The sequence below is a fragment of the Austrofundulus limnaeus genome, unplaced genomic scaffold, assembly GCF_001266775.1.
Source record: "Austrofundulus limnaeus strain Quisiro unplaced genomic scaffold, Austrofundulus_limnaeus-1.0 Scaffold1268, whole genome shotgun sequence".
In the NCBI taxonomy this organism is placed as follows: Eukaryota; Metazoa; Chordata; class Actinopteri; order Cyprinodontiformes; family Rivulidae; genus Austrofundulus; species Austrofundulus limnaeus.
In genome coordinates, this window is record NW_013953670.1 from 56,517 (window position 1) to 70,054 (window position 13,538).

The 13,538-nt window shown below is 38.4% G+C and overlaps 1 protein-coding gene across 2 annotated transcripts in view; it reads right to left on the bottom strand.

Moving 5' to 3' along the window:
- The window catches only part of LOC106534785 (semaphorin-6D), a gene marked incomplete at its 5' end in the record, with an annotated part of 42,789 nt that extends 29,355 nt beyond the window's left edge, over window positions 1-13,434 (bottom strand). For both annotated transcript variants that reach the window (XM_014031542.1, XM_014031541.1), the window contains 6 exon segments: window positions 6,112-6,189; window positions 8,777-8,917; window positions 8,996-9,169; window positions 11,660-11,815; window positions 11,911-12,042; window positions 13,307-13,434. In XM_014031542.1, the coding sequence (XP_013886996.1) occupies window positions 6,112-6,189; window positions 8,777-8,917; window positions 8,996-9,169; window positions 11,660-11,815; window positions 11,911-12,042; window positions 13,307-13,434 (809 nt within the window).
- Window positions 13,435-13,538: the final 104 nt, after the last annotated feature.

Genomic DNA, 13,538 nt, shown 5'->3' on the forward strand with positions numbered 1-13,538 from the left:
AACTGGATTGCTCTTTTTTAAATTAAATGAAGCAGACTAAAACAAAAGTGTCTGTTTGATCCTCTACAAACTTTATCATTTCAGCACATGTTCAGACTCGGAGGCCAGAAGAGATTAAATTAATAAATAAAGTTACAATTTCCTGTCAACTTTTGTTCCTTTAACCTCTAATTTACACTAGATGTGGTTCCAATCCGCTCCGGTCCAAACTCCGCAGCAAATACGCAACCATTATAATCAGCAAGAGTATTTACACTGGCTCCACCCAGTGGTGTTGAGCGGACTGTGATCCGCCAAATATTTCTGCCTGATACTGGAGCTGCGCCGGAGCCAATCTACAAAGGTCATGTCGTAACATAGAACAGCATCTGTATTTTCAAAATATTTCACCAAAGGCAGACTAATGTTGTCACTATATTAATAAATATATGGATATATTTCTACATAAATGCAGTCAAATTGTATTGTTCTCTTTGGGAAGCAGGTGGAAACATGCAGCGTGCAGCATATGTATACACACGATACACGTGGATTTTATTTTGAAATCAAAAGTTTCAAAAAGACAACAGTGATACAGTTTCAATTGTGTTTGGAGTCCGTCTACCATATAATTATTTTGCTCTGACTTCCACATTTATCACTGGATTTATCACACAAGCTCGCATTTCCTGCACACGCTACTCAAACCTCATCTGTGCTTCGCACGGAAGCAGAGCGGACCGAAGCGGAACCGGACCGAAGCGGACGCTGCATAAATTGGGGTGCAAACAAATGGTGAACTGCGCACTGCAGCGGAGTGGAACAATACCGCATCTAGTGTAAATTCAATCATGTTCCATGTTCATCACAATCGAACTACAAGTTCTATTTTATTTGTGTTCATGAATTAAAAATGATCATATTAAAAACTAACTTCAAAAGGATAACAGCTACAACCTTGAGTTCTGAGTGGAAATGATTAACTTCTCTTTTCCGGCCCAGATCAACTCAAGGCAAAACTTGGTTCTTCCAGGTGACGGTGAGCTTTCACTGTCTAAAGTTTTCTCATTTCAGTCTTTGGATGAAGAAGTAATGAAAAGAAGAGCTTTTTGTTAATCAACAGCAACTTTAACGTACCCGACGACTGGAGCAGAAGGCTCACCTTCGCCTTTGATCGAGTGTCTGCAAAAAGTCGATCTGTTCAAAGACATGCGACCCCCTCGTCTCCTGGCATCGATCGATGTGAGGAGACAGATCAAGAGCAGACAGGCAAATACAAAAGGCTGTCTGTTAAGGAGAATGGCACATTGAGTCTGAGAGGAGATCAATACGGGGATTATGTATGCCTGCTGGAATATTTGTGTTTGACATTGATTGGGTTGATTTTGCATTTGATGGAAGCGTTGGTGCAATGAGACGGCCATGGTTTATAAAACAATCAAAATCACRGGCCGTGCTATAGATCAGACAGAGCCCAGAATGATCCAGAGAGCCTGCATTTAGAACAGACAGCCTTTTTCTAAAATGACATAAAAGCATGACATTTATATTTAAAAGGTATGCTTTAACATCTGCCACTGAAAGGCTTTCAGAAGACATTACAAAAGATTTGCTTGTTTTGTTTGATAAATACCAGAAAAAAAATCTCAGCTATAACAGAACATGAATCCTCCCTAATGGGGTCGTGGGTCTAAGTAGGCAAAAATTGGCTGTCTGTGAGGAGTCGAGCTGACCCTGTCAAATTATCATTGGTCCTAGACAGCCGGGGGCCTCGGAGATAAGAGGTGCCAGTTAAAAGTGTAAACACTGTCTAGACAAAGAGAAGAGCAGGATGTGTGTTTTTTTTTTACAAAGGCAGCCAGAGAAGAGAAAGCTTTGAAAGAGGGACACGTCTTTAAATCTGTTCAATACGCTGAAAGCTGTGCCATATTTTGTTTATTATTCATTTTATTTCATGCACTTTCTGATGAGAATGCTAACTGGTGAGGGCCAAAACAACTAAATGCAAAGTGTGGTTCRTGAAACTTGTGAGCCAACCCGATTTGGCTGCTGCAGTCCATATATTTCATGTGCTAGTAGCTCAAATTAACCAACAGGATCACGCAGAGATGCTCCTTTATGTGATTTGTAGACTCCTAAAAAGCTTCTGCTTGAATGCAAAAACCAAAAGATGAAACTCCAGACWGAAGATGAGGCTTAAAAACACACAGATATACAAAGACAGTGCAGTATCTGGCAGCTCGTGAAATCAAATGTGTTACCTTGTGCCACTTTTCAATCAATAACCCCAAAGTGTCCTACAGCTCAGCCCCACTATACAACACTGTGACAATCGATCTGTGGTTATTAAGTTTTTTTTTTACCATTCCTTAGCTATCCCACAAATCGAAGTAATATTATTTTCATGCTCGTCTCTTGGGGGGAAAGGCTTGTTCTATACCTCAAAGAGCTAAAAATCAACTACAGCCTCCTCATCTGTAAATATCATCGGCCCTAAACACCAGCAGGTCGCCGGCCTCAGGAGAAGCAGAAGCAGAAAATCAGTAAACAAATCACGGAGCCCTTCGAAGGATTGTGTGACCAAATTAATCTGTGCACGGTTGTCTTTCAGCCATGCTGATTTCGAGAACGGGGACTTAAGCTGGAAGAATCAACAGGGAGGAAAATTTGATGGTGTTTGATGTGGAAACTATGTGAAACTTCATTATAGCTGTAAAACAGGACTAAACGAGCTAAAGGGAGAGTGGGCATGATGCTATCAAACCAGAATGGACCGGTATGGAAGCTGGAGGTGGGCGGGGCGTGACGTTCCTTGTTTGGATTTAAAGGGGCAGCTTCAAAACGAGTTGTTCTGAGTCACACCTCAGAAAAGCAGTGAATGAGGGGCTTGTGGAGTTACACTAAGTAGTAATTCAGACTAAAGCTTTGCAGTTCCACTTTATATAGACCCCAACTGAAGGATTTAAATTAGTAAAAGAAGGATTAAAAAGCATCATATGTCTCCTTTAATGAAAGTCTGAAACAAACTGAAATAAAACTCAAATCCAACCAATAGAATTTGAACACTTAGGAAACTATAAATACTGAAAGCATGCTATTTTTATAAAAACTAAATGTTGTACAAATAACTACATACATGCAAACAGTGTTGTATAAAGTACCACAAAGTGATACTTGAGTAAAAGTACAAGTATCTAACCAAAAAATCACTTTGGTAAAAGTTTAAGTCTCCTTTAGGAATATTACTTGAGTAAAAGTCTTAGAGTATCTGATAGTTTTGGTACTTAAGTATTAAAAGTAAAAGTATTGATTTAAAATGAGCAGTTAGATTTTCTATAAAGGACATTTATTAAAACAATGCGGAAATGACTTGTATTAAAATAATTTATTGATGTTAAATTTAGGATGCACTAGTCCAGCTGTTTCAGTTTGTATACATATATCAAGGCTGAACAATCATTTCCCCAAAATGAAAATCTATCTGAGGGCTGCGGCCAAATGCAATAATATAATTTGTGAAATATAAATACTTCTTAAGTACAGTCCTTTTATTTTAATGATTATGTCCTGCTGGAGTGTGACATGATTTGTTTGTGTACAAACTAATACAGTATCAGAGTTTTATATATTTATACTTCTATTTCAACCACAATTAATTTCACTCTATAGGAGGCACAATTTATATGGATAGTATTTATTTTTTACAATAACACGCTGGAATGAAAACAAGCAAAAATGAAATTAATGACTTTCTACTTCTTGTCTTTTTTAAAAATGTAAGAAGTAAAAAGTACAGATAATTGTGTGAAAATGTAAGAAGTAGAAGTAAAAAGTAGGCTGAAAAATACTCAAATAAAGTACAATTACCCAAAAAATCTACTTAAGTACAGTAAAGAAGTATTTGTACTTAGTTACTTTACAACTCTGCATGTAAAGCTGTGCGGCTGCAGGATGAATCCGTAGCTTTCAGGATGAGTAGGTGTCACTGCACCACTTCTGACCGAGTCCTGAGACTCCTCAGCCTCTCCTGCCTGCTCTGAAATGAACATGCTCTGAGTAGAGGCTGTGCGGAAATGTCAGCAGTGTTATCTGCAGATCAGCAGCACAGATCAGAGACCAAGAACCACTGACACATTAACAGCTAAAATGTCAGCCATCTGCCACACACAGGAAGCTGAAGAAGCAGTTTCTCAGCAGCAGATGCAGCATCTCCTAAGAAAACTGTTATCAAAAGATTAAAGTTTCTCTGCTTTGATTGGTATAAAAATCTAAAACATGGCAACAAAATCCTTATTGATTTCTRTCTTCAAGCAACTTTACAAGATACATTTTATATTAACAACAGAAGTCAACAGTATGGTCAGTGTAACAATACTTCCTGTGTTAGGCTGCTGTCTCTCAGCAATACCGTTGCACAATTTCAATGAAACTAATTGATAACTTGGACATTTAGTACAGGAAGTAGGTAAGAAATTTAAWTTTTTTTTGTTAATGTCAGAAAACGTCACACAAACAGACAAACTAGCATTTAATTAAGGATGTAATGCAAATTGAATTTATATAAATTTGTGTTTCATATATAAAATGGGGTTGAAACATAATATTTTCTTGATATTTTGTCCAAATGTTATTTTTTACTTTTCCCCCTCAATTTATTAGAAAGAAAATATAAATTTTCTAAATAATATAATATTACTCAAAAATTAGTCTTCTTATATTTTAAAGTAGACATATGACACTTTTAAATCCTACTTTTTTCACATTCAACTCATTCAGCTGGGGTTTTTATAAAGTGGAACTACAGTGCTTTGGTTTGAGAGAGGGTTAGCATTTTGTAGCATGCAGAAACATTTTATTTATAATTTAATTAAAGGATGTCAGCAACAGAAGACTTGTCCATYCAGCCTTACATGWTGGAGCCAGARTCTGACCCAGAACCAGAGGAGAATTAAGACGAGGAAATTGTAGTTGGTAATTCAAGACCTTTTGTCAGTTTTGTTGAAGATAATTTGATGTAATAGTTCAGAAATCAGAGAAAACAGAGGAAACTAAACAGATGGAAAAATATGACCCAAACAGAATAAACGATATCTTTGTAGCACCAGGAGATACTAAATTCAACTTTTCTGCCTCCTAGAGACACAAAATCCACAAAACGTATTTAGCAGCTAAAAAAGTTAATTTTGCACAATATGTCCCCTTTAATGCAAAATATATAAAATATTTTCAATAATCTGGAGATGTCAAAATCTTAAATAAAATGCCATTCTATATCTGTGTTTGTGCAACAAAAAGGTTGGTGTAATAAAAGCAGCTGTGAAGGAAAAACCTTCAAATAAGGCTTTTAATGTGGATTTTTACCAGAATCTAATGAAACCACAATTTAAAGAGAATGACATAAATAAAAAGTAAACAAATAAATAGTACCATCCAGTGAGAGGCTCTTCTGCACAAAAAAAACCTATAAAAGCTACACAGCCGCAGCATGAAAACTAAATTTTGATGTTTTTCAACCCACCCCYAGAATCCCAATGACCTGCCTAAGCATTATATGAGTATTTATACTTTTCCCCCACACACTCACCAGATCTCTCATCCAACAAAACACATTTAGAACGTGTTTGCCCTCGAGACTTCCAGCAGAAAGTGTGGAAAACAAATTATCTAGCAACTCTGTGATTCTGTCGCGCTAACGTCGACCCCAAACCACAAGTTTCACCACCCTGCTGGATATGTTGTTTCACAAAAAGGTGCTTCTTATAAAGTGTCTGCAGTGGTGTCAGAAGATGTAGATGGTCTATGCGCATTGCTGCCACCAGTACAAACTACTGGAGGTTTGATCGTGACTCACTGTTCTACTTCAGGTCATTTACACCCACAAACCCAGCGATCCTTTTCGACTTTTGCCCCAGTCGTGCTTCCTCATCCATTCCTTCCCTTTGGCTGCAAGTGTTAAAAGCATCAAAGATTTACAACCTATCGGATGTCCGACTCTTCAGACAGATGAGCAGATCTGTCAGAGCTTTATTAACTGTCAAACTGATGATGACTAAGTGGAAACAGAGGGAGAAAGCGCAGACCAAAAGCAGAAAAAGGAAAGACAAAAGAAAAAAAAAAAGAATTGACACATACTTGAAGCCTGGCGCCATGTTGGCACAACTCCCAGTGCGAAGCCAGATGCAGTAAGGATCCCGCGAGGCCAGGCAGGCTCTGGAGAAAAACAAAAGGGTAATTTTTTTTTTTTTTTTTTACTTAAAGGGGCAATATCATGTAAACTCAACTTTTTAGAGTTTTATATCATGTTATAATGTTACACTCTCATAAAAAACATGCCCAAAGCCTTGCTCTGACTCATTCATGCATGTTTGAGAAATCCTGCAGTGGTTTTGAAGCCATGCTGAGGAGCAAAACGACAGGTGGGGACCAGAAACGCCTTTTGAAACCAGTAACGCCCCTGGGACGTGTGTTTAAGCCGAGCTTCCTCRTGGCAGAGAGCACCCCCCTCCTCCCCMCACACCCTGCCCATGACTCCTGCAGGCTCTCRGGTGAAACTGAAAGTGAAACTTAAACTCTCTGCTGAGCTCTCAGCATTAGTTCTCACTCAGTGAAGCTCTTTTCAGATTAAAAATACCTTTGAGGAAATGTATTTTCAGATGCCAAGTAAACTGCATCATGACAGACCAGCCCCCCACCCCCGCAATCGCAACAGGAACAGAGAGAGCCTTGTTTTACAGAGCGTGGTGCAATTCCACGCTCTGTAAAGCAAGGATAAATGAGAAGCTAAAAGTTTAGCACCAGTCATTTAGGAGGAACAAGGTAAATATATGTTTAATGAAGGTGTTAATGTCATTTAATTTTGGAAATGGAAGAACAATGTCATTTTCTTTTATACATGTTTGTTGCAACAGTTGTCATGTTGGTCGATGGATGGAAACATGTTGGAAAAGTTTAAAATAAAAGACACCTTAACCATTACTAAAGCTCATCTTCGCTCATCTGGCTTTTATGCAGCTCTACAGTCATAAAACTCTGCCGTTGCTCCAAAAATTGCTACATTAATAGTTCTATTAAGAATCTGCAGCAAATGCATAAAGAATAATCAAAGATCCATTAGGAAATAATTGATTGAAATGCACATCATCGAACTGCGGTGCAGTTAAAAATGGATCAGTGACGACACCTTTCTTTYGTTGAAATAAAGACATCATTTTAAACCCTGGCCCGGTCCTTAAACACTGAACTTTTAAGGAGTCCTCTACAAAACCAAAGGCACTTTTGAAACCACGGCTGCTTGTTTCAGACTAAGTGGACGTTCATAGGCCAGCAGCTAAGCTAGTCTCCGCTTAGAGACCGTGAGACGTCGTCCTGTCTCCTCGGGTTTTACATAAACACACACACAAACTGTGACAGCTGCTGCCATTTTGAAGTTGAAGAAAACCCTCAGCGATACAAAGAACAGTCACTTTGAGTTCCACACCAGTTTATTCCTAATGTCTGYCATTCACACACAAACACAGAAGTACAATTCACAAACACACAGTGACATCAAGGCCAACTGAGTCAAAGTCTGGCTGTCCAKGTAATTACAGAATCTACCAACTAACCCAGTAAAATAATGTTTGACAACATATTTTAAAAGTGCTGGGTATTGAGATCATTTTGAATTTATTTACTTTTATTAAATTTCTGCTGTCGTTAGTGGGAGTGGCTGTGATTTAATTTAAGCCTCTGTCTGTGGGGGTCTTGTGAAGATGTTTCTTTATTAATGCAGTTTGAAATGTTTAACTATTGTCTTGTCAGGTCAGTTAAACTTTGTGATTTTGTGGAGACTGTTGAATAAATCTGTAAGCTTATGGAGGCCCAGAAGTCCTACTAGTTGTATTTTTAAYTGACTAAAATCTTTCCTTTGTGAACATTATTTTATACTTTTTAAAATATTGTATCAGTAAGTACTGTATATACAACTATTCTAAGATATATTAGTAAAAAATTCATTAAGGAATTTCATATAGCTCTATAAAAAAGTTCACTTTGAACTGTACTATAATTAGATTGGGCATAGTATTGCTGCTTTTTCACAGCTGGTGATAATGTGTGTTATTCATGACTAATGGTAGATAATTTCAATCCAAATTGTATTTTTCAAGTCTTTACAGAATGAAACTTAATGTCGCCACTTTCACATTTATCACATCTGAAATTCCCCTTATTTTTGGTTCCAGATCGAAACCATTTTTCCACGTCTGTAGCTGTGCGAGGAGATAAATCAGCAGGAAAAAATACAATACTCTGACTGGGAACACACTCCGTCTTTGCGTGATGGAGTTACAGCTGGTGGAAGCCACTCTGCGCTCCTGCAGCTGTTGCCACACCAGACTGGCTGGCTTTCATTCATCCTACTCAGTAATTAAAATGAGCCTGATTAATGTCAATGTGTGTATGGGAGTGTGTGCATGCATGCGTGCATATGTATCACTCTCGAGTGATGAAAGTGCTCTAGTTTGGGCAGTGAGCTCTGCTCATATCAGTCTAATGAAGTCTATAAYAAGGTTCTTTTTCTCTCCATATTTTACTTTGCAAACGTTCAACATTCCCCAAGAACACTCATTTCTWTATTTATTATGTTGACAAATAAGGCATAGTATTTTAATTTTAGAGATTTTCTTCATTCTTATTTCTGGATGTTTTTCAGGAGATTGTCAAATTCAGAAACATCATATTTCTCCCGCTAAAAATGGCAGCTTTGATTTAACATCACAGACTTGTGGAACCAGATTTCAAAAAGCTAGTTCCTTACTTTTTACAGGCTCCGTGTTGGGTGCAGCGGCTGAGAGGAACTCTTATGACACAGCTGGTGAACGCTACAAACAAGGCGTGGTGGTCTTTATCCAGCTCCAAGCCCAGAACCCTCCTGTCCTCCTGACCCTGAACRTTGCATCTGGACGAAGAGAAACGCCGTTTATTCACAGATTTATATTTCAGCTGCAGCAGATTAAAACAGTCAGAAGAGCAATACTTTGACGGGTTGTAGACGTCGATGTCCTCCAGCAGTTTGGATCCAAAGCTGTCGTTTGGATGGGTGCTAGCCAACACTTTGAGGACTCGTCCATCGTCTGAGCCCAGGAACATCACTGTCCGGTCCTTGTTAGGGCCGGCTGAAACGTCCACCACAATCTGGGTCAACTTGGACCTGAGAAAAAAAAAAGAAATATTTTATGCTTCTAAATCAAATCCTTCAGTTGGGGTCTATATAATGTGAAAGGCAAGGTCTGAATTCCTCCTTATCGTAACTCCACAAGCCCCTCTTTCACCAAAAAGATTCCTCGGCATGTTTGAAGACATGTTGGATATTTCTGCTTCAAATTCTCATTAACAAATGCTACARATGTATTTTAATATTGAGTTAGTTTGATCATATTCAGTTCTCTCTACTGCACCCACGTATGTAATAATCCGTTAATTAAACAATTATGTGGTGGTCTGATCTCTGCTTTGCTTCCTTTATTACTTTTTTCCAACCTTCCGGCACATAAAACACACATTAAAGCAAAAACAACAAATCCACATTCATTTTTGCCCCCCGGTGCTCTGGCTGTTCTACTCACTAATGTTATATAAGAGAGTCAGCAGATCTCTGAGGTGCTCCTTGGATATCCGCATCATCATTATCTGGGTCAGTTTGGACCTCTTCGGCAGAGAGGCTAATTTGAACATGGAATTAAGAATCTCATTCTCGTTTCAGACTGGTAATTAGAATCCATCAGAAACTCATTTCAAATCTGCAGGCGGAGATTAAAAAGGTCATAGAATTTCAGAGCCGCGGAGTCCGAGGGAGACAGAGCGAGAACTTCCTGTGAGCCAGCCACTAATCATGGCTGATACCGATGATTATCCTCAAGGCTTTCAGGTCAGCGTGGCGGATTCACTGCCTCTCAGAGACGCTGTCATTTCCTAACTTACCTCTTATGGGTACACTTTGCTTTCACTTCGTTCTTCCTGACCTTTTAGAACTTGTTCTGTATTGTCCCAGTTCTTCCAGGAGTATTTCATTCAATCATTTTGAAGGAATTTATTAGTTAGTTAGATACTGATTTAAAGGCACAGTGTGTAGGATTTTGTCAATTCTTTTAGCCGAAATTGAGATAATCACTAATGACAATAATAAGAAACATGTCTAATCATTGCAGACAACGACCTTGTTTTGTTGTTTTTACCTTATAAAAAGCTGTTTATATCTCCATGGTCGCGGGTCGCCACTACAGGCAGCCGCCATCTTTTCTACGAAGGCTCATGAAGGACAAACTGCGGTGGCGGCGTCAAAAACAGTTTTAGTTGTAATACTATAAATGTAATATTTGTTGTCTGTCATTGTAGCTGGGATAATTTTACTTATTAAAGCTCATAATCTTACCACTTGAAACATCACTAGCCCTGAAGCTGCTGGTAGACATCGCGGTTGGAATCAAAGGTTTTTGACACTTGAGAGACACCATAGCAACTCCTTTGCGTTTGGAAGCAGGGTGTGGGAGTGGGGGGAGGACCAGGGAGGATGAYTCAACCACTCAACCACTAGATGTCGCTGAAAACAACAAATCCTACACACTGTGCCTTTAAAGCACCACACCATTTGTCTTAGTTTCCTTTTTTAAGGCTTGACTTTTATAATCTATTGTTTGACTATTGTAATGTCCTGATTAAAATAGCTTTAGATACATGCCCAAAACAACTCATAACAATCATGACAACACAAAGAAAAAAACGTTATAAATTCATTAGGAAAGATTTTTTTTCCTGTACGAGTTGCCTGCAATTCAGCCGTAGGCCTGTAGTGGGTGTACAAGGCACTGAAGATCCCTGTATAAAAAGACCAGAACTTCCGGTTTCGGACAGCRTTGCTGTGATCGCTTCAGCGTAAGCAATAAAGCTCGCTCATAAACCAGATCTGGGTTGTATGGTTCCATTCACTTCACATTTTAATCTATTCAAAGTTTATGTGGTTTTGTCGCGATTTCAGTTAACGAACACGAAATATTCTTACAGTTATCTTGATGAAATAAAACAGAATCTTGCTGCTCATTGTGGCAGTCGGTGGAAATAACACTTACTGTGCTTTAAAGTTCAATTTGACTGGAGTTCAAAAACTTATTTACACCTGTAGATGCTTATTTTGGCTTAAAAAAACGAACTCTTCAAGGTAAAGAAGCTTTCAGTCAAATGTGTACTGTTGGTGTACAACAGAGAATATGCTGCTTATCTTAAGCAGCAGAATCCATTCCTTATATTGTTTACAGTAGGTGTTGTGTCTTTCAAAATTCTCTTTTTGCCAGAAAATGACAATCTTAATGGTAGACTGCATGCATAACCTGGCAACTTTTAATGATCATGTAATATCTTTTCCTTGCCTGTTTTCTATGAAAGACTTTAAAAAGTTCTTTTGTCCCCCAAAAATATTCAACAGCGTTATTGGCAAATGTAATGATACAGCCTAGCTGAGCAGAGTGCAGGTCCTGTGGCCCTAAAAATAAAAGTATTTGCTTTGAGGAAGTGATGATTTTGTAAAGTTTAATATTTCTCTGCTTGAACACTGGTAGGCAGTCTTAAAATTTGACCAATTTAAGTGTTAAAACAGTGAGCTTATTATACCTTATACCTTATTATACCTTACAGTGAGATATTATACCTGCTGGATGTTCTGGTGAAGCAGGGATGGTCGTTGACTGAGGGTACAGCTTCGTCCATCAGAGGATAGGACTTGATGAAGGTCAGCATCTCGTCAGGAAACTGTACCGACGATTTGTAATCTGAAGCTTGACCATCGCCCGCACAGGTACCGGGCCTGGAGATGAAGACAAACTGTTACAACTAATCTGCTTCAAAACATCTGATACAGAAAGAAACACTGATTTAAAGCAGCCAAATCTAAGTTCTCACCTCGGTCTGGGAACGTTCTCGTCGGGTACTGGAGTCCAGGATGAGTCGCTGGTCCTCTGCTCTTTGAACTTTCCATTGAAGACTTTCTCAATATCATCCATGTAGAAGGCACAAACTGCTGAGCCGGGGATACTGAAGAGAGAAAAACTCTAAATCAAAATTATTCTGTCGAAAGGATCGATGATTTCAAAGGAACTCCATGAAAAAAAAATGCTGAAAGAAAATTGGTCATGTTCGGAAAAACTCTCAAACCTGCTCTGACTCGGTAAACACAATCAAGGAAAACCGAAACTGGGAAAAACACAATCGTCAAATCACATCAAGAAATTACTACAAGGGAGGCGAAGCAGTCGAGAAAGAGCAAGAACATCCTTCCATTCAAAAAAACATGCATTATGTCCATCAAACTCATCATATGTGAACCTTCAGAACACTTGAAAATATAAAACGCTGATTGGTCCAAACTTCTGCCTTGACCATAAATACTTAAGCAAAAAAAAAAAAATCGAACTAACTTGCTTCAGAAAGGCTCTAATCTCCTCTGCTGAGTTTTAGACCAGAATCCATTTATCAAATCTAACTCTTAAATAACCTCAAATAGTGCAAATGAAGACAGACAGGACACTGGAGACATTTATAGAGAACCAACCCCTTCACCTTTGAATCAATACATCATTTTAACACACTGAGAAGCAACTGAAGAGATGAGTTTCCTGAAACATTAGGAGTGCTTTAAAAAAAGTATGCACAGAGAGGGGGGACGCCAGGGAAGTGAGAACCCACCAGAAATTTCTTTTGCATTTTATGCAAATCGCTACCTATGAAGACCCGTTTTGACATTTTATTATCCCTGACCTAAATTTTAGCATGGACCCACTTCCAACATGAAATCTTAAACTAAGTCCCAGGAGGGAGAACCTGTCCACCACGTGCCCAGATTTTAAATGATGTCCTCATTTCCATAAATGTCTCTGACTGAAAGAAATGGCTTTGCTTCCCAACAATTACCAACAAAAAAACTACCCCGCGAAGAATAAAAAGTCCTCAAACAAAATTAAAAAAAAAATAAGACCCTGGTTGTTTCAATGACAGCTTTAACAAAAATATTAATTATCATTTGCATCATATTTGTACCCAAAAATAGAATTTTCTTCTTTTTTTTTTCATGCTTGGTAAAATGTTATCACTTTAAAATCAAATGCCTCATTTAATCCTTCCTAATTTATATGCAAATGTTTTTGTAATCATATTTTGCGTCAACGGACGTGATGAAACATTTTAATTTAGAGATGTTTCAAAAAAACATGTCCCTTTTCTAAAAATAATCAGCCTCACTAAAAAGTTCGAAGCAATCATCAGAAATACCAACATCTATTGCACGTCTTCGAGACGTTACCTGTTGGCCTGAGTGGTGAAGACTCCGATAACTGCAGGTCTCTGATTGATCTGCAGCACATTGGTGAGAGACTGAAGAACATCAAAGTAAAAGAAGGAGTCTCCAGGAACTGAACAGTTCAATCGAGCCTGAACACACACAGACACACACACAGTGTTTGTTTAAAGATAGATACACAGCCTGAAGTGTCCTGATACATTAAGATAGCTAACCGATTAGGTCTTTTTAAATG